The sequence below is a fragment of the Rhinatrema bivittatum genome, chromosome 2 (assembly GCF_901001135.1).
Source record: "Rhinatrema bivittatum chromosome 2, aRhiBiv1.1, whole genome shotgun sequence".
In the NCBI taxonomy this organism is placed as follows: Eukaryota; Metazoa; Chordata; class Amphibia; order Gymnophiona; family Rhinatrematidae; genus Rhinatrema; species Rhinatrema bivittatum.
The window spans coordinates 293305883-293332005 of record NC_042616.1 but is presented as its reverse complement, the minus strand read 5'-3'; the positions used below and the strand labels follow the sequence as shown (position 1 = coordinate 293332005).

The window sequence follows — 26123 nt, the reverse complement described above, 5'->3', positions numbered from 1 at the left end:
AATATGGAGAATATTCGAAGCCTTGTGTGAGGACCGCGACATCCAAAATCCCCATGATCCTGGAATTTCTGCAGGACGGCTTGAAGAAGGGGTTGTCTCTCAGCTCCCTCAAGGTTCAGGTGACTGTGCTGGCCTGTTTCAGAGCCAAAGTGGACGGCATCAGTCTATCACATCCTGACGTTTTCTGCTTCCTGAGAAGGGGTCAAGCAAATCAGACCACCACTAAAATGGCCGGTGCCCCTATGGAATCTCAACCTAGTACTAGACTTCCTAGCGGGAACTTCCTTCAGACTTACATGCGGTCTGTCACTACGGCTCCTGACCTTGAAGACTGCATTCCTAGTGGCAGTATGTTTAGCCCATCGCATCTCCGAGCTTCAAGCACTATCCTGTCGTGAACTGTTCCTCAGATTCACACTGTCCCCTCCTTACTCCCAAAGATGGTTTCTCATTTCCATCTAAACCAAACCATCTCGCTGCCATCTCCAGATGAACATAAGGACTCGGAAGACTCACGCCTTCTTCGCCATCTTAACGTCAGCAGATTCCTAGTCCGATACCTGGAAAGATCGGAATCCATACGAAAGACGGACCACCTATTCGTCCTTCATAGCGGGAAGAAACAAGGGGAAGCGGCTTCGCGGGCAACCATAGCCTGCTGGATGAAAGAAGTAATCAAGGCGGCCTACGTAGAGGCAGGGAAGCCTCCGCCTCTACAAGTCGAGGCCCATTCCACAAGGGCCCAGGCAGTGTCCTGGGCAGAAACCAAGATGCTGTCACCCGCTGAGATCTGTCGGGTGGCGACGTGGTCCTCCATTCACACCTTCTCCCAGGCCTGGACATCCAGGTTCTACCACCTGGATGTCCAGGCCTGGGAGGACCCAGCATTTGCAAGGGCAGTACTAAGTGGGCCACGGGCAGCCTCCCACCCGGTTCGGGAGTAACTTTTGTACATCTCATTGGTCTTGAGTCAATCTGCCACATGCTAGGAAATGGAGAAATTACTTACCTGATGATTTCGTTTTCCTTAGTGTAGACAGATGGACTCAGCATCCCGCACACGGCTGCGCCAAAATCCGGAAACCGCGGGTGATGATTCCCGAGAGCAAGACAAGCACGGGTAAGCCAGGTATTACCCCTAGTTCAGGACACCCATAGTTGCCAGGTGTCGGCGTTTTTCGGTTGAGTGCACTGGCGGTCTCCAATTGGAAATCAGTTTAGCCAGTCCAAGTTAGCCAAGTTATTAAAACAAACATATATCCAGAATTGCTTTTCGAGGAGAATACTGAAGAGCTAAGCTTCCTGCACGGGTATATGTAGGCTGACGTCAGATTGAAATCTGATTCCGTCTCCCAACTGTTATCAGGAGTACACTATGCCCATTGGTCCTGAGTCCATCTGTCTACACTAAGGAAAACGAAATTATCAGGTAAGTAATTTCTCCATTTTCCTATTTCTCCAGTTGCACAGAAAATATTTTTTCTTAATATGATCTTAAAAGGTCAAAGAATTATTGTGGCACAAATAATTTTGACACAATCTATTCCTTATCAGTTCTTGTAAGAACTGCTGTTCACTGGACTTCATAGCATGCATTTTTTATTTTATCACTGGAATGGTAGGTTAAAGTAGCTTCTGATAACCCAGAATAGTATGTCACTATTGCCACTAGGTCATTTTAGCTCCTTCTTTATTGACTTTGCTTTAACATAAATGCAATTGTGTGATCTCTCTTGACTGAAAGCACTTCTGAGTCATGGAGAGCGCTCCTTAAACTAAATGTAAAATTTATTTTTTTTTAATTTGAATTTGTAGTGCTTTCTTTCCTCCTTTTTCATGATTTTATTCTGTGACTGAAGGCTAGTTCAACAAGAATAGCTTCTTAGTTCCTGAAATTCTTCACCTACACAGTGTATCTTGCAATGTTTTCTTCAAAATCAGATGTCCCAGCTGATGTACTATATCATATATCCAAAAATATTAATTAGCAAAATGATACATTTAGTAATCTCTACTCTGTAAATTAATATATATCAAGCAGTAGTTTTTTAAATCCTTAGTGTAAAATAAAAATTTACAGTTTTGACCCTTGAGTCATTAATTTCAGATTCTGTGTTCTTGCCTTGCAAATTTCTCCTTGCATGTGAGATATGTTACTAATCTCCAGTTCTAGTTATTGCCTGTTTTGCCCTTTTCCAGAGAGCTGTTTTAAATTGTTGGCCTGAGCTAACCTTCAGACTTTGAAGCATTTGGTAGCGCCTCTGTACATATAACAATAGTTCTGTTGTTACAGGTTTAGTTATGCTGGGTCTAATGTACTTGACATTTGCTGAGTTTGAAAACCTTTTAAAAGGGCCAGCCCAGTAGGTCATTGTGCTACTCCTTTGCAGGTCCTTAGCTAGTTAGGTTTTCACCATATTCATAATGAATATGCATGAGAGAGTTGCATATTTGAACTTGTTTCTAATTTCCAGTCTGTGCAAATACATTTTTCCTATTCATGGCGGATATCCTGAACTATGGAAATAGGGGTTGGGGCAGAGGAATGGCAAATGCTAAATGTTGGCATAAAAGTGATTTGGAAATCCAATAAAAGGATTTCAGAATGCTGCCTCTTGTTCTGTTAGAATTGTTTTAATGGAACCTGCATTCATTCCTGAGTGTCTCTTGGCTTTGTGTCTTGTAAAGAGTCAGACTTCTTTACTTTGATTCAAGCCTTTTCTTTTGGTGTACAGACATTTAGATGGACTTGAAGCATTCTGTGATGTCCTTTTCATCGGAAGATGCAATGGAGTCCCAAACATGGGTTCTGTGTAGAGGATTGTTCCAGGGCTTACTTAGAAGCTATGCAAACATGTTGTAGCTTTGTTTGCCACCAGACTTGAAACCAATTAACAGGCCGATACAGAAAGAAATGCGGGAGAGTGGGAGAGTGCTTGCTCTCTCGGCGCGCGCACAGGCCAGTGTCCTGTGTGCGCGATACAGTAAATAAAAATATGCTAATTAGGGCCCACGGTAAAAGGAGGCGCTAGGGACACTAGTGCGTCCCTAGCGCCTCCTTTTTTTTTTTTTTTTTTTTTTTTGACAGGAGCGGTGGCTGTCAGTGGGTTTGACAGCCGACGCTCAATTTTGCCGGCGTCGGTTCTTGGACCCGCTGACAGCCACTGCTTCGGAAACCGGACACCGGCAAAATTGAGCGTTCGGTTTTCAACCCGCGGGCTGATTTTAAATTTTATTTTTTATTTTTAATTATTTTTTACTTTTGGGACTTCCAACGTAATGTCGCCATGATATTAAGTCTGAGGGTGTACAGAAAAACAGTTTGTACTGCTTTTCTGTACGCTTTCCCGGTGCCGAGAGAAATTGCCTACCTTTGGGTAGGCGCTAATTTCTTAAAGTAAAATGTGTGGCTTGGCTGCACATTTTACTTTCTGAATCGCGCGGGAATAACTAATAGCGCCCGCAACATGCAAATGCATGTTGATGGCCCTATTAGTTTCGGGTGGTTGGACGCGCTTTTTCGATGCGCTATTACCCCTTACTGAATAAGAGGTAAAGCTAGCACGTCAAATGCGCGTCCAACTGCGGAGCGCACTGTACTGTATCGGCCTGTAAGTTTTTGTTCTGTCATTGGAAGCATTGTATACACCTAGTAGACCTATAAAAATAAATACTAGAAAGTAATAGAGGATGTTTGACAGTTTTGAAGCTGTTTTTGCCTTTCAGACTATTTTTTAAGAGATCTTTTTTCACTTTGCTGTGATTGATCCAGTTAATCTTTCTTCCTTCCCAGTGATAATCCAGATATGCTTTTTGACTTTTCAAAATTTTCTCTTCTCTTCCCCACCTTCCAAATTTGGTACCACTGCTTACTATTGCAAAAAGTACAGTTGTTCTGCCCTTTGAACCACCATTCAGAGTAAGTGGTCTGTTGCAGCGTTGATTTATTTTTCTGTGCCTTATACGTCTTTACAGTGAACTTTACTTAATTTCCAATGTCCACCATGTCCAAGAAATAGATAAACGCAACAGCAGAAAAAGGCCGTATGACCTATCTTATCTGCCTGTCCACAGCTACTGTTCATCTCTACTATCCGTATTGGATTCAGAGATCCCCTATGCTAGTCCCTTGCTTCCTTGAATTCAGATACCGTCCTGGTCTCCTCCATCTCCACTGTGAGGCTGTTCCATGCATCCACCATAAACGCTGTAAAGAAATATTTCCTTAGACTACTCCTGGCACTATTTCCTTTCATCCTCATCCGATGATACTCTAGAATGAGGTATTTCTATTGAAAGACACCCACCTCCTGTGTATTAAAACCTTGGAGGTATTGAAATGTCTCTATCATATTTCCCCTAACCTTCCTTTCCTCTAGGGCAGTGATTCTCAACTGGTGCGTTGTGGCTTCCCAGTGTCCCACTACCCCAGTTGTGCTTTCCTTCCTCTCCTCCATCCAAGTGAGATGCAGATTTTCTTCCACTAACACTGCTGCTGTTCCGTCCAGGCTGGAATGGCAGCAGCATTAGTGGAAGCTGGTAACATCAGCGGCATGGTCTTTCTCTCCCCCCCCCCCTCCCCCATGGCCTGGAACAGGAAGTGATGTACAGTGGGGTGCATGGGAAGAAGAGAAGACCATGCTGCATAAAGTACTGCGCTCAGACCAAAATGAAGTTCATCTGGCAGTCAGTGATGGGAGAGAGAACAGAGTTAGCCCCCACAGCTGATTAGATTCTTTGTTCTTGGGCAGCAGGGGCTAGAGAAGGGGGAGGCTACTGCAGCTACCATTTGTGCTGGGGAGGAGGAGGGACATGAGTGAGCTGGGGGGAGGGGAGAGAGTGTGTGTAAGTAAGAGAGCGTTTTTAATCAAGTATGAATGACGGTATGTCTAAGTGAGAGTGAGACAGACTGTTCAGGGAGGTGACTGGTGTGCATGAGGAAGAGGCAAGAGACTGGTCAGGGAAGTGGCTGTGTGTGTATGTGTGTGACTGGTTGTGGGCCTTAAGGAAGAGGACCGTGAGACAGCTTCAGCAGCCATTGCTACTTCTGGTGTGTGCTTTTGGTTTGCAAGGGAAAGGAGTAGGAGCGTTGCTGGAGAGGATAAGTAATGGTGGCTTTTTAAGTTTATTTTTCTTGATTGACTGCCATTTTAATTATTGGGTATTATGTGATGTCTGCTGTTATGAAATATTTTAATGGGATTTGATTAATTTTTTTATTTTTATGAGTTTTTAATTGTTGGATGTTCTGTTCATCAACTGGTTTGTAACATTTAGTATAGTTTTACAATTTCTTTTTCTGTGTAGGCAACCTGACTGAACTCCAAAACCAGCATATTCTTCTGCTGATGGATGGAAGTAGGATTCAGTGGAATAGATTCTTCTTTGCTTTTCCTCCCTGGCCTGTCATAGGAAGGGTGATATTGAGGATCACCTTTCAGTGGTGATCCTGGCAGCCCCAGACTGGCCAAGGAGACCATGGTATACAGCTAATAATACTCCTAGCTGGAGCCCTTTCACAACTTCCCAGGGAGCTTGGTCTGTTGTGGCAGGGTCCAATACAAATGGAAGATCTGTCTCCATTTTGTCTTATGGCCTGGCTTTGAGAGGGCATGCCTATGAGGGAGAGTCTACTCCCTGGCAGAGGTGACAACCATGCTGAGAACATGTAAAATCTGAACATCCTTAACCTATATTTGAAGGATTCTGCAGAAGATCTCCATATCTCACAAATTGTAGATTTCTTGCAAAGAGGTCTGCCTGGACAAGGGTTTTAACTCCTTGAAGGGTACATGCTATGTTGATATTGTGTTATAGGGGCCCCATTGGGGCATCAAGTAGCTGCGCACACACATTTACCATACTTTTTTCTAAAAGGGGGAAAAACCTATGACCTCTCTTTAGGCTAGTCATGCCTCAGTGGGATCTCATTTTGGTCCTCAGAGCATTAGTAAAAGCATCTTTCCAACCAATAAAATGGGCATTACTAAAGGACCTGTCACTGAAGACAGTCTTCCTGGTAGCAATTTGCTCCACTAGGTGCATTTTAGAACTATAGTGCACTCATGCAGAGATTCCTACTTAATAATTTTACCACACTCTTGTCACCTTTCGACTAGTGCCGTTATTCCTTTGCAAAGTTATGTCGACCATTTGAACCAGGCAGTATCTCTTTAGGTCTTCAAGGGGAACAAATACAAGGATAAGGATGAAATGGTGCACCTTGTTGACATATGGCACATTCTCAAGATATCTGAAGGTGATCAATCTCTTTAGAAAGATAGCCTGACTTTTTTGCCTTCTTCAGGGTACATCAAAGAGAGGTGGCATTTAATGCCACATTAGCAAGATGGATTAAAGAAGCAATCTCTTCAGTCTGTTTATTCAAGGGTAGGCAGGTTCTGTTGGCAGTTTTATCCTCCACTCCATGAGGGCAAAGTCGTCATCTTGGGCAGAAGCATCTTCAGTCATCACCTGGGCATCCTTGCTTTGTCTCTCCAAATACTACAGGCTATATATGCAAGCCAGGGCAGAGGCGACCTTTGGGATGGGATTCCTTAAGGCAGCCCTGTCTTCCTCCCACCCGGCACAGTGTTAAGGCATAGTGGCAGCTTTGATAACTCCCTAGTGTAAGGACTAGTCTAGCAGGAAGAAAAAAGGAAAGTGAAATTTGTTCATACTTAATTTCCTTTCATTGAGTCCTGCTAAACCAGTCCAGGCCCCACTTGGGAACACAGGGGTTGCCTACAAAGACATCTTAGGTAACTCAAACCCTTTTTTACCTTCTTCCACTCCCTCCCATCTTCAGGATGGAGATAGTGTCCTTGAGGTGTCCAGATATGATCAAATTGGGTAAGACGATGAAGGGTGATAGGGTCCTGGGTATCCTAGATAGATTCTTGTTTCAGAAGCGAAATTGGAGAAGCTAGCCAGTAAGTGGGGCGAATCTCCAGTGCTCAGGTTACCGGAAGATGTGATAGGAAGGTCCCAGTCCTTTTGGAACCGAAAACCAAATAGAGGAACAAGTTCGGATTCAGGTTCAACCCAAACTCCACAATGAAGTTGGGCCTACCCATCCTCGAAGAGGAGATGGGGGGACGACTCTCCCTCTTATCAGCAGTGGGTCGAGATCACGTCTGACAAATGGGTACTGGACATCATACAAGAAGGGTATGCTCTTCAATTCTACATTATCCCTTGGGCCAGGTTCATGAAGTCACCTTGCCACTTCCAACACAAGAAACTGGCAGTGGAATCCACACTGATGAGGCTCCTCAGTCTGAGGGCTATAACTCTGGTACTTACACCCCAAGTAAATCCTGGGCGCTATTCCATCTATTTCATCGTGCCCAAGAAAGAGGGCTCATACTGACCCATTCTGGATCTCAAGAGGGTCAACTGTCATCTGCGGATAATTCACTTCCGCATGGAAACTCTTCACTCCGTCATAATGACAGTGCAACCGGGAGAGTTCCTAACCTCCTTGGACCTCTTGGAGGCCTACCTCCATATTCCAATCCGTCAAGACCACTAGCGTTTCTACGCTTTGCGGTACTGGGCCAATATTACCAGTTCTGGGTGTTACTCTTCGGCCTGGCAACCGCCCTCAGAACATTCTCCAAAAGGATGGTGGTTGTGGCGGTGGCACTGATGAAAAAAGGGATCCTGGTGCACTCTTACTTGAACGACTGGCTGATCCGGGCAAAGTTGTTGGAAGAGAGCCTTCAGGTGACCAGCAGGGTCAGGTCCCTCCTGCAGGAGCTTGGTTGGGTCATGAACATGGACAAGAGCAGCCTTAAGTCCTCCCAGTCCTTAGAGTATCTGGGGGCACGATTCGACACCAAGCAGGACAAGGTCTTCCTCCCTCCCTTGAGGAGGAGGAAACTAATGGACAAGTATGTCGGTTGATGAACACAATTAGTCCCACACCTTGGGGCAATCTCCAAGTCCTCGGCCATATGGCATTGACCCTGGAAGTAGTACCATGGACAAGGACACACATGCAGCCTCTTCAACACTCCATTCTGTCATGCTGGAACCCACTGTCTCAAGACTACTTGATTTGCCTCCACCTACCAATGGAAGTATTCTCTCTGCTCCAGTGGTGTCTACAGGAAATTCACCTAAGCAAGGGTATAAGTCTCTTCACACCAAGCTGGATCCTCCTCACGACAGACTTGAGCATCTGGGGGTGGGGAGCTCCCTGTGAGGAACTGACATCCCAGGGGCGATGGACCGAGGAAGAGGCAAACTGGAACATAAACAGCCTAGAAGTGCAGGTGGTCAGAGTTAGAATGCCTGCAGTTCAGCCACAGGCTCTAGGGGCAAGCAATCTGCGGGCAAGCAATCTGCGTGATGTCTGACAACTTAATGGTGTCCTACATCAACAGTCAGGGAGGAACCAAGAGACACCAAGTGTCTCTGGAAATAGACCTCCTTATGGAATGGGCGGAGTTAAACCTGCAAGGGATCTTGGCCTCTCACATCGTGGGAAAAGACAATGTTAGAGCAGACTTTCTCAGCAGGGAAAGCCTGGACCCAGGGAAATGGACGCTGTTGACCAGAGCCTTCCAGCTCCTAGTAGATTGCTGGGGCCTTCCGTCTTTCGATCTACTGGCTACATCTCACAATGCAAAGGTTTCCTGGTTCTTCAGTCGCAGGTGAGATCAGCGCTCCCAAGGGATCGATGCCCTTGTCCAGATCTGGTAAGAGGAGGACTTACTGTATGCCTCCCCCCCCCCCCCCCCCCTGTGGCCTCTACTGGACAAGATCATCCACAAGATTGAACCTCAGTGGACTAATCCTTCTGGTGGCCCTGGACTGGCCCAGGCACCCGTGGTATGCAGACATACAGAGACCTCTCGTGGAGAGTTCCCTTTGCCTCCTCCCCCCTCCCCCCCCCCCCCCCCCCCCCACACACACACACATGGTGATCTTCTCCTGCAAGGCCTGATTCTTCATGAAGATCCATCTCAATTCTCTTACAGACTGGCCCTTGAGAGGGCTCACCTGACGAAGTGCGGATATTCAGCGGACGTAATTGCCACATTGCTGCATGCGTGGAAGTTCTCTACTTCCCTGACGTACATACATATTTGGAGAATATTTGAGGCCTGGTGTGGGGAGCGAGGGGTGCCCCAGCGAATGGCCAAGATCACCATGATCCTGGAATTTTTAAGGGACAATCTGAACAAAGGACTGTCTTTCAACTCCCTGAAGGTCCAGGTGGAAGCACATCCGGACTTGGCCCGTTTCTTAAAAGGGATTAAACATCTATGATCACCCTTGAAGTTGCCAGTCCCCCTATGGAACCTCATTTTGGTATTGGACTTTCTGGCAGGGCCTTCCTTCAGACTATTATGCAATCTGTCACTACGCCTATTAACACTAAAGACCCGTATTCTTGATGGCGATGTGTTCAGCTAGTCGCATCTCTGAGCTACAGGCCCTGTCCTGTCGGGAACCGTTCCTGCTATTTACTCCAGGAACAGTACAGCTTTGCATTGTTCTCTCCTCCTTACCAAAGGTAGTCTCGGAGTTTCACCTGAACAAGTCTATCTCCTAACTATCCCCAGATAGACATAAGGACACGGAAGACTACCGCCTTCTTCACTATCTAAATGTCGGTAGACTTTTAGTGCAGTATTTGGAACGTTCAAAACCGGTGCTCAAGACAAGATCGCTTGTTTGTCCTTCACAGGAGGAAGAAACAGGGAGAAGCAGCTTTGCAAGCTACCATAGCCTGCCTGATAAAGAAAGTAATCAGGGCAGCTTACATAGAGGCAGGGAAGCCTTTACCTCTATAGGTCAAAGCTCCATTCTACCAAGGCCCAGGTGGTATCCTGGGCAGAAGCTAAACTGTCTCCCACAGACATCTGTCGAGCAGTGACGTGGTCCTCCTTACACACCTTCTCCAGATTCTACCGCCTGGATATCCAGGCCCAGGAGGACACAGCCTTTGCGAGGGCAGTGCTAATTGGACCACGGGCAGCCTCCTGCCCCATTCGGAAGTAGCTTTTGTACATCCCATTGGTCCTGAGTCCATCTGGCTACACGCTAGGAAATGGAGAAATTATTTACCTGATAATTTCGTTTTCCTTAGTGTAGACCATCTGCATCCTGCCCACAGCTGCCCAGGAGAGGTGTCAAGGAATGGCCCATGAGGCGGCCCTCGATTCCATGTGATTACGGGCAAGCCTTTGCCCTACCCCTTGTTCAGGGCATCAGTAGTACTGGGATTCAGCATTTATGTTGGTTGAGTACTGTTGCGGTCTCCAGTTTTTAATCAAGTTCTTCAAAATATGTCCACAATGGCTTTTTTAAGAGAATACTGAGTGACTGAGGTCACTGCAGGGGTATATCTAGGGTGATATCAGCTTTGAAACCTGACTCCATCTCCATCTGCTGGCAGGGGAGCTACTCCTTGGGGAATTATGTGCACAAAAACTTAAAATTCAGCAAACTTTATATTGGCCAAAATAACACAATTTACATGATGGTCCTTAGGTAATTTAATTTAAAATGCATACAGAAAAATTATTACTTAAAGTTGCAGAATTTTAAATATTTTGAGCAGAATTTCCCTAGAAATTCACTGTAAGTGTCCTTCCACACTCTTTCCCTACTCCCCTGGCCACTTTGCACGCTCAGGCCCTAACTCCTCCACCTGCCAGTATCTCTTCCCTCCACCTCTACGCTCAACCCCTTCCACTCTATCTCCATTCCGAGAGTTTGACCCCGTTCTCAGTACTGCCCCTCACACAAGATTTCCTCTCTCTCCCTCTTTCGCACACAAGCTCCTTTTTCTAGTGCACATACACAGGCTCCCTCACTCTCTCGCACACACACACATGCCCTCATACAGGGGCCCTCTCTTGCATGCACACTCTCATAAGCTCCCTTTCTCTTTCGCGCATACATCCTCACACAGGCTCTCTCTCACGCATACAAAATCCCTTCACACAGGCTAGCACCCTCACATACACAGGATCCTTTTTTCATACACACCAGCTCCCAATCTCTCTCACATACATACTCCTTAACAATTTCCTCATATAGGCTCCCTCTCTCTGGCACCCACACTCACAACCCCCTCCTTCTCTCCCACCCTCCTCTCCTCCACACACATACACACACATACCTCTCTACATACATTCATGCTCACTGGGGCCTTCATCTTTGCTGCAAGTGGAGTGCATCCTGATGCATGTGGGGACCTTCATATTTGTCGCAAATGGTGTGTGCACTCTGTTTGCAGCATGCCTGGGTCTCCTCTGCCATTTTCTGCACAGAATTTGGCAGTAATGCGCGGTGGGGGTAATTCTGTGCTTTGCAGTAGTGCAGAATTCCCCCAGGACTAGGGAACACAATGCTTTGGTCCTGAGTCCATCTGTCTACATTTAAGGAAAACGAAATTATCAGGTAAGTAATTTCTCCAATTTACATTTGTGTTCTATTCCACACTTTATTTTATAGACCCCTTTCATATGCCCACCCCCACCCCAGCTGTCTCTTCTCTAAGCAGAATAGACCTAATCTCTTGAGCCTTTCCTCATAGGGGAGCTGTTCTATCCCCTTTATCATTTTGGTCACTCTTCTCTATACCTTTTCCAGCTCAGTTTGAGAGATGCACAGATCTGAAGAGGAGAAAAGGAAATGAATGAGTATATTAGATCAATTGCTAGATCAAATGACTGAGAAAATAGACAAGAAAAAAAAAACTACACTTTTTTTTTCTCCTAAGAACATGACTGAGAAAGTGGATATTCTTTCCAGAGTACTGGGAATGACCATTTTCAAACTTATGAAATGCACCAAGAAGTAGGCTGCTTTCCAGTAAGCATATTTCATGTTTTAATAGGATATGGTACACTAAAATTAAAAAATGCAAGAAAAATATATACCTAAGACAGAGGTTCCCAGTCCTGTCTTGGGGGATCCCCATCTAGTCAGGTTTTCAGGCTATCCATAATGAATATGCATGAGAGAAAATGTGCATGTTATGGAGGCAGTGCATGCAAATTTCTCATGCATATTCATTTGGATAGCCTGAAAAACCTGACTGGCTGGGGATCCTCTAGGACAGGTTTTGGGAACCACTGACCTAGGGTAAGGGACTATTATTGTTACATAAATCTCAGAAACAAAAGCAGCATAGTCATCAGTGACACCAAGATGTCACAATTGGTGACAAGATCAAGATCAAACAAAAAGTTTCTCAACATCATAATATAATGAATGTAGCCTGCAAAAGAAATCAAATTAGGATGAAGCATATTATCTAATTCCTTAACAAAACTGAAGTTAATTTTTATGTTGAAATATTTCCATCTGTCTGTTCTAGAAATAGTTAAGATCATGGTGCTAATCAGCAGTGAACTGCACCTAGATATTTTTTTCCATGTGCATTTTTTGCCTTGTTGATTTATACAAGATTGCGTGGGAAATGTTATCGTTATCTTCATCACTCTGAATAAATTCTTTGAACCTCATATTAAAAATAAATAAAAGGTATAATAAGTAAACTATACTGCATTTACCATGTTTGCAGGAGTTTCCTATGAACTATGGTGGTTTTGTGCTCTGAGAATGGGAGGCAGAGCCAGTATTGATGACTTTATGCTGCTCATGATTTTTTTCAGATATTGATGGTAGTACTTTTAATTGTATTTGTGTTTATTTGTATTCATGTATTCACTGTCTTGAGCAGTATTTACTGGAAAGGCAGGCTAAAAATCCAATAAAATCAAATTGTTACATGTCATAATGGAATTGGGTGTGCTTTGTGATATCACTGAGAAGGTGAGTTTACTGTGTCTCTCCTAAGCTAGGGAGATATTGCTATCAGTGCACCTGGTATTTTGATCAAGTTGCCATAGAGCTTTATCAACCCTAAGAACAAAAGTTCAGCAGTTGCTAACATCACAATAGCCCTTTCACTACCCAAGAAATACACTTTAATATCCCTTCATCCAGATTTAGTGGTCATATTTGTTGCCTTATTACAGTACATATTTTGTTTTTCTTTGTAGATATTATGATCAACTGTGTTCCATAGAACCAAAGTTCCCATTTTCTGAAAGTCAGGTAAGGTAATATGATTGTTTAATTCATAAAAATTAAAGTTTCACATTAAGGAATGTATTTGGTCATCTAGATAGGATTATAGACAGTGCTGGGGAAGAGCTGACTGTCATGGTAAATGTGGGCACCAATGACATAGGAAAATGTGGGAGGGAGGTTCTGGAAGCTAAATTTAGGATTTTAGGTAGAAAATGGAAATCCAGAACCTCCAGGGTTGCATTCTCTGAAATGCTTCCTGTTCCACGTGCAGGTCCCCAGAGGCAGGCAGAGCTCCAGAGTTTCAATGCATGGATGAGACTATGGTGCAGGGAAGAAGGTTTCAGTTTTGTAAGGAACTAGGGAAACTTTTGGGGAAGGGATAGGCTCCACCTTAACCAGAGTGGAACCAAGCTGCTGGTACTAACTTTCAAAAAGGAGAGAGAGCAGCTTTTAAAAAAGGAACCACTAGAGTTTAAATACCGTCCGCCATTTAACAACGAAACTTTAAAGATTAAATTAGAAGAAACACTAATACACTCTGACCACAAAGACTGTGTAACCGCAACTACAGAATGGCTGACGAGCATGAGTAAATTGGCTGATGACATTTAACCCCATAAAAACAATAAAAATACAGGAGCCTAAGGAAAAAAACCCATGGTTCAACGAGAAAATAAAGGAAGTCAAACAAAATCTAAGAAAAAAAAGTGGAAAAAAGACAAATCAGAGGAAAGTTTAACCAAATTCAGGAAACAACTAGCCTATTACAAAAAAGTAATTCTTGATGCAAAAAAACAATTCTTTAGCTCAAAAATTTACAAATAACCCCAGAGCTCTATTTAACATAGTAAAAAATTTGACTACTGATAAAACAGAGAAAACCCATACCCCACAAGAGATTAAATGCAATGAAATCCCACAGTATTTCTCTGACAAAATAACTGACCTCAAAGCTAAGATACCGATATCAACAAAGCTAGAAATTAAGATGCAAAAAAGAGACGTGACACCATGGTCCAAATTTGACGAAGTATCCCAAATCGAAATAGAATCCATGATAAAAAAATTTGAACCCCGCCCCTCATAAAATTGACACCATTCCCACCATGGATATAAAAAAACTAGCAGACATAACCTCCCCTACTATAGCTAAAATAATTAACCTATCGCTTAATGAAGGCCTTATGCCAGACTCTCTTAAAGGGGCTATAATTAAACCAATACTGAAGAAAAAAAACAGCGACCCAAACATCTTGAGTAACTATAGACCTGTTTCAAACCTACCCATGCTTGCTAAATTAATAGAAAAAACGATACAAAAACAACTAGCCGAACATCTAGACAACAGCATACCTTACCCCTTACAACATGGCTTTAGAAAACACTATAGTACTGAAACATTACTTATCTCTCTAACAGACAATGTATTACGTGGGTTTGACAGTGGAAAACACTACATCATGATATTATTAGACTTATCGGCAGCATTTGACACAGTAAATCATAACATAACATACTACTAAATAGGCTTGAAGAAATAGGACTTCAAAACAAAACAATTGAATGGTTCAGGTCCTACCTAAACAATAGATTCTTTCAGGTACAGATAAACACTATTTCAGACAAAATACAGCTAAAAACCGGAGTCCCCCAGGGATCAGCACTTTCGGCGACTCTATTTAACATTTACATGCTGCCCCTATGCCACCTCTTAGCCGGTTTAGGTATCATACATTACATATATGTGGACAACATCCAGCTAATTTTACCAGTAGACGAAACAATTGAAAAAACGTTGAACCTAGCAATGCTATACCAGGCATAATTAAACAACTGCTGTGCCAAATGGAACTAGTAATTAATATTGAAAAAAACAGAATTCACACACCTTGAACGAAAAACAACTGAATTAATCCAGAATCCCATCAAACTCAGAAACAATCAGATAGTGGAACTAACCGAAAAAACTCGAAACCTAGGAGTAATAATTGACAATGAAATCAACCTCAAACACATCATTGAAAGTCAGAGAGGGGTACGCGAAACTAATGGTCCTTAGAAGGCTAAAACCACTACTAACCCAAGCGCACTTTCGAACTGTTCTTCAAGCACTTATTTTCGCTAGCACAGACTATTGTAACACACTCTTCCTTGGATTACCACATTCAACACTAAGACCACTCCAAATATTACAGAACTCTGCAGCCAGAATCCTAACTGGAAAAAGCAGAAGGGACCACATCAAACTCTTGCCGAATTACACTGGCTGCCAATCGAACAAAGAGTACAATTTAAAACACTTTGCACAATCCACAAGTTAATTAATGAAGAAAATACTGATTGGTTAAACACTGCATTAAGACTACATGTTCCCCAAAAAAATCTCAGATCAGCAAATAAAGCCTTACTAACCATACCCTCTGTAAAGACAGCTAAACTGACACAAGTAAGGGAGAGAGCACTGTCATTAGCCAGCCCTATATTATGGAACTCAATGCCACCCGAAATAAGACTGAGGGATCAAAAACTTTTCAAAAAAAGCTTAAAAACATGGCTTTTCAAAAAGGCTTTTCAAAGTGAGAATGGGAAATAGGTGGTACTAAGAAACAAGAAAAGGTCTTATACACACAGGCAAAAGTCACCTGAGAACATGTTTTTATTTTTATTTTATCACACTTAAGTATTAAGTTAAAGAATTACAGTATACCGCATCTACGGTTAGCTCATAAAGAGAATTTTAATACACTTTACATATAGCTTATAATATCGAATCATGTATCTGAACAACTACGGCACCCTCTGGTTAAATTAAAATCCATTTCTAACTTATTTATGTGCCTATTTGTAAACCGTTGTGATGGTATATCACTAAACGACAGTATAGAAAAGTTTTTAAATAGAACAAGGGGGAAAGCAGACAGTCACTCAGCGGTGCAAGGTTCAGAGAAATGTATCCTTAAAGGACACCAATGAAACAGGAGAGTTAAGGCATCCCAACAGAGAGGTCCAATAAAAGCAAACGTAGTTCATGTGCCTGTATATAAAAAAATCACTGAAGCAAATGATTTCCAAATTATCCCTAACAACTGAAAAGCAGGTTGTTAATATAAACAAAAAACACACTTTGAAATGTCTGTATCCCAATGCCAGAACTCTAAGAAGTAAGATGGGAGAGTTAGTGTATAGCAGTAAATGATGAGTGACATAATTGGCATCACCGAGACTTGGTGGAAGAAGGATAACCAATGGGACAGTGCTATATCAGGGTACAAATTATTTCGCAATGATAGGGAGAATCAACTTGGTGGGAGTGTGGCACTTTATGTCCGGGAGGGTATAGAGTCCAACAGGATAAAGATCATACAAGAGACTAAATGCTCAGTAGAATCTATAAGGGTAGAAATCTCATGTGTGTTGGGTAAGAGTATAGTGATAGGAGTATACTACCGTCCACCTGGACAAAATGATCAGATGATGAAATGCTAAGAGAAATCAGGGAAGCTAACCAATTTGGCAGTGCAATAATAATGGGAGGTTTCAATTACCTCAATATTGACTGGGTAAATATAACTTCAGGAATTGCTAAAGACATAAAGTTCCTGGATGTAATAAATGATTGGTTCAGGAACCAACAAGAGAGGGAGCTATTTTAAATTTAATTCTTAGTGGAACGCAGTATTTGGTGAGACGTAATGGTGATTGGGGCCACTTTGCAATAGTGATCATAACATGATCAAATTTAAACTAATAACTGGAAGGGGGACACTAAGTAAATCTACAGCTCTAGCACTAAACTTTCAAAAGGGAAATTTTGATAAAATGAGGAAAACAGAAAAATTGAAAGATACAGCTGCAAAGGTTAAGTGTTCAACAGGCATGGACATTGTTTAAAAATACAATCCTAGAGGCGCAGTCCAGATGTATTCCACGCATTAAGGGTGGAAGGAAGGCAAAACAATTAACGTCATGGTTAAAAGGTGAGGTGAAAGAAGCTATTTTAGCCAAAAAAAAATCCTTAAATTGGAAGAAGGATCCATCTGAAGAAAAAAGGATAAAACATAAGCAGTGTAAAACATTAAGACAGGTGAAGAGAGAATTTTGAAATGAAGTTGGCCATAGAGGCAAAAACTCAAAAAAAACATTTTTTAAATATATCCGAAGCAAGAAACCTGTGAGGGAGTCTGTTGGACCCTTAGATGACCGAGGGGTTAAAGGGGCGCTTAGGGAAGATAAGGCTATTGCAGGAAAGACTAAATGAATTCTTTGCTTTCGTGCTTACTAATGAGGATGTTGGGGAGATAACAGTTCTGGAGTTGGTTTTCAGGGGTGATGAGTCAGATGAACTGAACCAAATCACTGTGAACCTGGAAGATGTAGTAGGCCAGATTGACAAACTAAAGAGAGTAGCAAATTACCTGGACCAGATGGTATGCATCCTAGGTTACTGAAGGAACTAAAAAATGAAATTTCTGATCTAGTAGTTAAAATTTGTAACCTATCATTAAAATCATCCATTGTGCCTGAAGACTGGAGGGTGGCCAATGTAACCCCAATATTTAAAAAGGGCTCCAGGGGCGATCCGGGAACCTATAGACCAGTGAGCCTGACTTCAGTGCTGGAAAAAATAGTGGAAACTATTCTAAAGATCAAAATCGTAGAGCATATAGAAAAACATGGTTTAATGGAACAGTCAAAATGGTTTTACCCAAGGGAAGCCTTGCCTAACAAATCTGCTTCATTTTTTTTTTTAAGGGGTTAATAATCATGTGGATAAATGTGAACTGGTAGATGTAGTGTATTTGGATTTTCAGAAGGCATTTGACAAAGTCCCTCATGAAACACATTGAAATCGTCGGTTCAGTGTGCTGCGGCAGTCAAAAAAGCAAACAATGTTGGGAATTATTAGAAAGGGAATGGTGAATAAAAGGGAAAATGTCATAATGCCTCTGTATCGCTCCATGGTGAGACCGCAACTTGAATACTGTGTACAATTCTGGTCGCCGCATCTCAAAAAAGATATAATTGCGATGGAGAAGGTACAGAGAAGGGCTACCAAAATAAGGGGAATGGAACAGCTCCCCTATAAGGAAAGACTAAAGAGGTTAGGACTTTTCAGCTTGGAGAAGAGACGGCTGAGGGGGGATATGATAGAGGTGTTTAAAATCATAAGAGGTCTAGAACGGGTAGATGTGAATCGGTTATTTACTCTTTCAGATAATAGACTAGGGGCGCTCCATGAAGTTAGCATGTGGCACATTTAAAACTAATCGGAGAAAGTTCTTTTTTACTCGACGCACAATTAAACTCTGGAATTTGTTGCCAGAGGATGTGGTTAGTGCAGTTAGTATAGCTGTGTTTAAAAAAGGCTTGGATAAGTTCTTGGAGGAGAAGTCCATTACCTGCTATTAAGTTCACCTAGAGAATAGCCACTGCCATTAGTAACTGTAACATGGAATAGACTTAGTTTTGGGGAACTTGCCAGGTTCTTATGGCCTGGATTGGCCACTGTTGGAAACAGGATGCTGGGCTTGATGGACCCTTGGTCTGACCCAGTATGGCATATTCTTATGTTCTTATGAGAGGCTTCTAAGAAAACTAAAAAGTCATGGGATAGGAGGCAATGTCCTTTCGTGGATTATAAACTGGCTAAAAGACAGGAAACAGAGAGTAGGATTAAATGGTCAATTTTCTTAGTGGAAAAGGGTAAACAGTGGAATACCTCAGGGATCTGTACTTGGACCAGTCGTAGTCCTTTCCAGATCATATATATGATCTGGAAAGGACTACGACAAGTATGGTTTTTAAATTTGGGGATGATACAAAATTATTCAGAGTAGTTAAATCACTGCTAGAGGTTTTGCCTGGTTTTGGGGCTCCCCTAACTGATTTGTCAGCTGGGGAAGGCAACTCAGTGGGTGCAGAATAGATGCCCCCTGGTTTTGGTATGGATCCTTTTGTCTTTTCTTGGGTGGAATTTTTTCAAGGGCTGCAAGACTTTATTCAGGTGCAATCTGTGGCCACAGCCAAACTTAAAAGTTAAGGATTGCAGGCTGCGGGTAAGTGTCGGAGTAAGTCTAGACTTGCTACAGGTCACCCTGATAGGGACCCAGATGGCACGGATGATGAAGGCGATCCTTACTCCCTGGAGGATGGGGCAATCCTCCGGGGATGGAGCTATATAGAACAATGTTGTGTGTTCCTAGCATGTAGACAGATGGACTCAGGACCAGTGGGTTATGCTCCCCTGCCACAGATGGAGATGGAGCAAGCTGACATCACAGTATATATACTCCTGCAGGGACACCAGCCTGCCAGTATTCTGTCTCCAGCAGATGGTGGATGTGCATCTCCCTATGGGGATTGCTTCAGATTTTGGAAGGAGAATTTAAAATGGAATAAGGAGCACCCTGCTCTCTTGCGATGATACTAGATGCTTCCTTCCCCAGTTGAGAATTCCTGAGATGATTTCCGTGTTCTTTCAGATGTGTGCCTTTGTCTGGTACCTGAGTTTCCCAGAGTGGACTTAGCTAATTGTACAGCTTAAAGGCAGTGGATGCAGGAGGCTGAGCGCAGTGGTGACGGCACATGCCCTCTCCCCCTGCAGCCAGTAAGGCTGAGCTCAGGTAAGGTTAAAAAAAACAACAAAACCCCGCCCCCCCAAAGGCAGAGACAGTGTAGAGGGGTCTGCAGGACATCCTCCAGTCTCTCTGCACCTCCCCTCCTCCCCCCCCCCCCCCGTTCCAGTGTCTTTCCTGCTCCCGTGGGGGTTAGGGCAACTGGGCAGCCTGGCGGGTTGAGCGTCCCCGGTGGGCTAGATCCTGCAGTTATACTTTTTGCCTGCGTACTATGTGATAGGCTGTGGCGGTGTTTTCATGCACTTTTTTTGTATGCCTTACTGCCCTCTACAGGATGTCGGTTTGTGCAGTGCATCGGATCTGCACATGCGCTTTGTGCTGTTTTGGGCACGCCTTTGTGTGCATAAATTAAGTGTTGGTAGTGTGCCCAGGCTTTGGCACACAGTTTTTGCATGTGCTTTTGCAGCACTTATTTTTGGGACGCCTAACTTCTGTGCACATAAATTTTATGCGCTTGAAATTTTTTCAGCATGAGCCGACTGGACGCACGTTCTCCGTTGCCTGTGCACTGATGGTGCTGGTAAGCAAAAAACCTAAGCGTCCTTTTCTCTGTGTTGCCTGTCCTGTTCAGGCATCTCAGCCTGATGGATCTTCTGACATGTTAGCGCTGTTTAGAGGCTCAGAGAGAGAGTTGTCGTCCTCTGATTTCGCTAAGCCTGGATCCTTCCAGCCTGATGATGGTCTGATTAAAGATCTGTCTAGAGGTATTCCGGATCTTGGAACTTCCTTGTTCCTCCACAGGAAATGGCAGTTCAGTGGGCCCCACTTAAGTATCTTCTGGGTTTGGCCTGGATCTGGCTGCTCTTTCTTGGGTGGAGCTTTTTTCAAGGTTTACAATCCTTTTCTTCAGGTGCAGTCCTCCTGCTTTGCCCACTCCTGTCAGGTTGGACCCTTAGCTGGTGGTACCTCCCTCTTCCAGTCTTATGTTAAAGTGCCGGAACATGCCTCTGTTTACTGCTGGTAATCCCGACAGGAACCCAGATGGCACTGAGGCAGATCCTGGGACTGGAACAGTATCTGACCATGTAGCGGTTCTTTCATAGAGATGAACTGCAGGTCCTGTTTTTCCAGGCCTTAAAGATGCTGGGTGTTCCTGATACAGATTCCATGTCTGAATGGAAGAAGAATCCCGTTTTGGTTTCCTTGCATAAAGCCTCTTGTTTTTTCCTCCTTATAGACGCCATTCAGGATTTGATTGATCTTGAAGGGGGTGCCCCAGAGGCAACTTTCAAAGGGGGTCAGACATTGGAAGGCCTGTACCCCCCCTTGGATCCAGCAGTGAGGGAGTGTTTGCGTTTTCACAAAGTGGATATGCTGGGTCTGTGCTGTCTAAGTGGATGACTCCCTGTGGAGGGAGGAGCAGTCGTGAAGAATGTGCAGGATAAAAGGATTTAGGCTATCCTTAATCAAGCCTTTGCAGAAGTGGCTATGACATTACAGATAGCTTCTTGTTGCGCTCTAGTGACATGCTTTTGTTTGCTGCTTTCTCAGGAAGTTAATTCTGGAGTGAATTCCAGAACGATTATGGAACCCGCTGTCGCCTTTTTAGCTAAGGGCTTCGATTTCGTCCGTACCTCTGCCAGAGGAGTGGCTTCGGTGATAGTGGCCAGGCATCAACTATGGTTGTGAAATTGGTCAGCAGTCTCAGCCTCCAAAGCTAATCTTACAAAAATGCCTTTTAAAGGCTCATTCTTGTTTGGGAGCGAGTTAGAGAAATTGGCCAATAAGTGGGGTGAATCTCTTGTTCCTTTGTTTCCAGAGGATAAGCAGTTGTAGCGCTCTTTTGGTATGAGGGGTTGTCTCCTGAGTTCCAGGTGCTTTCGTCCCTATAGAAAGTCAATCTTTCAAAGGACTCAGCCTTTCAGTAATTCTGTTCTTTCATTCCCGACAGCCCAAGAGAGGAGCGGGCTCCAGCGGTGGATCCTCCCGAGCTTCCCATTGAAGGTTTGCCGACCCACCTTCGGGATCAAGAGAGATGGGGACGCCTCTTTCTTTTATCAGAGATGGGTCAAAATCACATCGGATCAGTGGGTCCTGGAGGTGATACAAGAAGGATATGTACTGGAATTTCACAGTATTCCTCAGGAAATGTTCATGGTGTCTCCTTGCCACTCCCTGCAGAAGAAGGCAGTGGAATCTATTCTTCTAAGGCTCCTCTGTTGAGGGCTGTGATTCCCATGACTACGTCTCAAAGTGTGGGGTGATGTTCCATTTATTTTGTGGTGCGTTTTGCAGTGTTGGGCACCATGATCAGCTTTGGGCACTGCCTTTTGGTCTAGCCACCGCTCCCAGAACATTTACTAAGATTATGGTGGTGGTAGTGGCGTTGAGAAGAGATGGGATCCTGGTATTTGGACGACTGGCTGATTCAAGCCAAGTCTTGGGAAGAACTGCCTAGTGACCCGCAAGGTGATCTCCTTTTTGCAGAAGCTCAGTTGGGTGGTGAAACTGGCCAAGAGCAGTCTTCAGCCATCTCACTCGTTGGAGTATCTGGGTGTTTAGTTTGACACTAGGCAGGACAAGGTTTTCCTGCTGAAGGTTCAGATTCAGATATTGATGTCACAGGTGCGTCAGTTTGTGAGCACTATACGCCTGACAGTGTGGTACTATCTACAGGTGCTCGGTTTGACTGCTGTGGAAGTGATGCTGTGGGTGAGGACGCATATGCGTTCTCTTCCGTGCTCACTGCTGTCTCATTGGAACCTGCAGTCTCAGGACTATTCAGTTCACCCTACCACTTGCCGATGGAAATCTGCTCTCACCTCCAGTGGTGGTTGCAGGAGGCTCATCTGAGGTGGTATGTTTCCTTGTCCTCCCCAAACTGGTTGATGCTTGGGACAGATGCGAGTCTCCATGGTTAGGGAGTTCACTGTCAGGAGCTTTCATCCCAAGGGTGTTGGGATGCTGAAGAGTCCCTCTGGAACATCAATAGCCTGGAAGCCCATGCAGTCCAGTTGGCATGCTTGCAGTTCAGCTATAGACTGCAGGGTCGAGCGTTCCGAGTGATGTCAGACAACTCTATGGTGGCCTACATAATCAACAGAGAGGAACCAAGAGCCAGCAAGTGTTGCAGAAAATAGAACAACTTATGGAATGGGTCGAAGAACATCTACAGATGTTCTCGGCCTCTCATATTGCAGGAAAAGACAATGTAAGAGCAGACTTTCTCAGCAGGGATAGTCTGGACCCAGGAGAATTGGTATTGTTGGACATAGCATTTCAGTAGATAGTGAATCACTGGGGCTTTCTGTTCTTGGACCTGCAGGCAACTTAAATGCGAAGGTTCTTTAGTCGCAGGAGAGATACATGGTCCCTGGGCATAGATGCTCTCGTACAGGTCTGGCCGGAAGACAAGTTGCTTTATGCCTTTCTTCTGTGGCCCTTGTTGGGGAGGATAGTTTGCAGGAATGAAGGCCACAGGGGAATGGTACTCCTGGTGGCACCTGATTGGCCCAGAAGACCATGGTATGTAGATCTGCAAAGACTCCTGGTAGAGACCCCCCCCCTTCGCATTCTGCTGTGCAAGAATCTGTTGCAGCAGGGACCTGTCCTTCATGAAGATCCAACTCTTGTTTTTCCTTATGGTTTGGCTCTTGAGAGGGTTTGCTTGTTGAAGTGTGGCTATTCTTCTGTGGCGATTGCTACCTTGCTCCGTGTTCAGAAGTTCTCCACTTCCTTGGCCTATGTGCTGGTTATGGAGAGTGTTTGAGGCCTGGTGTGAAAACTGAGGTGTTCTTCCTCGTTCAGTTAAGATCCCACTCATTCTGGAATTTTTGCAGAATGGGTTGAATAAAGGATTGGCCCTTAATTCCTTGAAGGTACAGGATGCAGATCTTGCCTGTTTCAGGGGCCCAGTGAATGGTGCTTCCTTATCGTCTCATCCTGATATGGCCCGTTTTTTGAAGAGAGTGCAGCATCCCTTCATGTTACTGGTTCCATTGTGGAGTCTTAATTTGGTGTTGGAATTATTGGCGGCCCTACGTTTCAACAGCTGCGTAACTTTTCCTTGCTGTTGTTTACCTTGAAGACTGTGTTCCTGGTGGCTATCTTTTCAGTGCGTCAATTTTCCAAGCTGCAGGCCTTGTCTTGCTGGGAGCTGTTCCTTCGGGTGACTCTAGGGGCATTGCAGCTGTGTATTCCTTCCTTCTTGCCCAAGGTGGTCTAGAATTTCATTTGAATCAGTCCATTTCCTTGCTGTCCTTGGATAAGGTCAGGGAAATAGAGGAATATCACCTCCCGTGTCACTTTGATGTCAAGAGACTTGTCATGCAGTGTCTGAAGGTTTCTGAACCTTTTGGAAAGTCAATCGCCTGTTTGTTCTTCATGGTAGAAGAAAGCAGGGCAAACCAGCTTTGCTGGCTGCTATAACTTTTTGGATTAAGGAGGTAGTCACAACTACCTGTGTGGATGCTGAAAAGCATTGCCTACTTGGGTTAAGGCTCATTCCACTAGGGCTCAGGCAGTGTCATGGGCAGAGGTTAGATTGTTGTCTCCCATTGACATTTGCCGAGCTGCAACTTGGTCCTCCTTACATACTTTTTCCAGGCATTATCTTCTGGATGTACAAGCCCTGGAGGACGCGGCCTTTGCGTGGGTGTTGTTGATTGGACTGCGGGCAGCCTCCTGCCCTGTTTGGGAGTAGCTTTGGTACATCCCACTAGTGTGGATTAACCTGTCTGAATGCTAAGAAAGGAGAAATTACTAATATCTGATCATTTCCTTTTCTTTAATGAAGACAGGTTAATCCACCTTCCTGCCCTTGGCAGTCAGATGGTGGTGCTATGGTCCTCCTGTGTGGCTGCGTTTCCGTGGGTTACTGGTAAGTGTCAGATCCAGTCCCTATATTAGTGATATTACACTCCTTGTCTGAGCTTAATTTTTTCCTGTTAACTGAGTGCTTGAATAGTTCTCTGTTAATAGTTATGTTCATGTATTGTTTAGTTGTCCACAGTTGGCTTTTGCAGAGAATACTGGCAGGCTAATGTCAGTGCAGGGGTATATATATGTACCATGACGTCAACTTTGCTCAATGTCATCTGCTGGTAGAGGCGCATAGCCCACTGGTGTGGATTAACCTGTCTTCATTAAAGAAAAGGAAATTATCAGCAAATAGTAATTTCTCCATGTTGGTGGAGGTTTTATGGAAGGGATTTTGGGGGGCAGAGAGGAGACTGCTGGAATTTATATGGGAGTAGATAGTTCTCTATTGGTACTGTTTGTTCTCCATACTGTAATAATGTGTGATCTTAGAATTTTATTTCAGCCCCGCATATGGAATGTATTGGAAGATATTGAGGTTGTTAAGCGTATTTCATGGAAATTTGCAAGAGAAGCCCACTGATACTAAAAGGTGTGACAGATTGTTAATGCTTAAGTTAGTTAATCACTTGGAATGTTGCTGACCTGTGCGTCCCAATTAAAAGGGGAAAAGTCTTTAGTCATCTGTGTAGATGTGTTCTTTAGTGTTACTACAAGAAACACATCTGAGTAATGTGGAGAATCTCATATTAAAAAGGCACTAGGTCTCTCAGGTCTATTTTGCCTTGGGTACCACTGAAAGCAAAGGAGTTGCCATTTTAATAAATAAAAATGTCTTCAGTTGGAGAAATCTATTGTGGATAAAGAAGGGGATGTTTATTATCCTGCTTGGGGAATTATTCTCTCAAAAACTTATACTCCCGTCTGTGTATGCACTCAACTAGTATGAGCATGGGTTTTCAGCACAGTGGTGGCTCAACTTGTCCCCTTAGGTAGTGTTCCTCTAATACTGGGCAGTGACTTAAATTGTATTGTTGATATGGAAATGGATAGAATGCCATTGGAGGAAAGGAAATTCCTTAGGTCCAAATAAGGGTTTATCCTTTTTATGTTCACATTTACAACTCCTTGATATATGGAGAATTTTGAATCCTACTGTCAAAGATTACACCCACCATGCTAGGGCACATGACACTAGTACCCGTCTTGATTATATCTTCATATCAGCATCACTGTTTGGTAAAGTGGATACCTCAAATCGAGAATATGGTTGTAGCTGATCATAGTCCTGTATCTTGCACATTAAGTGGTGTGGTGAATATTAAACCTTCATTATGGCGGATGCATATTACCTAGTGACAGCAAATCATTTCCTGATTTTTTTTAGTGACATGTTGGCAGGAATATGAGGAGCATAATGCTAGCCACAAGGGAGATCCTATATTATATTGGGAAGTGGGAAAAGCTGTGATGAGAGAACATCTCTAGCTATTTGTCTAGGAAAAAGGAGGTAAATGCTGATATTCTAGTCTTGGATAAACAAGTTAAATGTAAAAAAACAAATTTGGTTACAGAACCTCTCAGTCTCATAAGCAGAATTGATTGCACAGCAGAAATTGAATGACTTGCTCCATTGTAAAGGTGACTATTCGATCCAGTCTCTCTGAC

The 26123-nt window shown here is 43.7% G+C and overlaps 1 protein-coding gene across 2 annotated transcripts in view; it reads left to right on the top strand.

Annotated features, from left to right (window-relative positions):
- Positions 1–26123, top strand: part of PDCD6IP (programmed cell death 6 interacting protein) — a 224614-nt gene that overhangs the window by 32421 nt on the left and 166070 nt on the right. For both annotated transcript variants that reach the window (XM_029589621.1, XM_029589620.1), the window contains exon 2: positions 13032–13086. In XM_029589621.1, coding sequence (XP_029445481.1) covers positions 13032–13086 — 55 coding nt within the window. The remainder of the gene's footprint in view (positions 1–13031; positions 13087–26123) is intronic.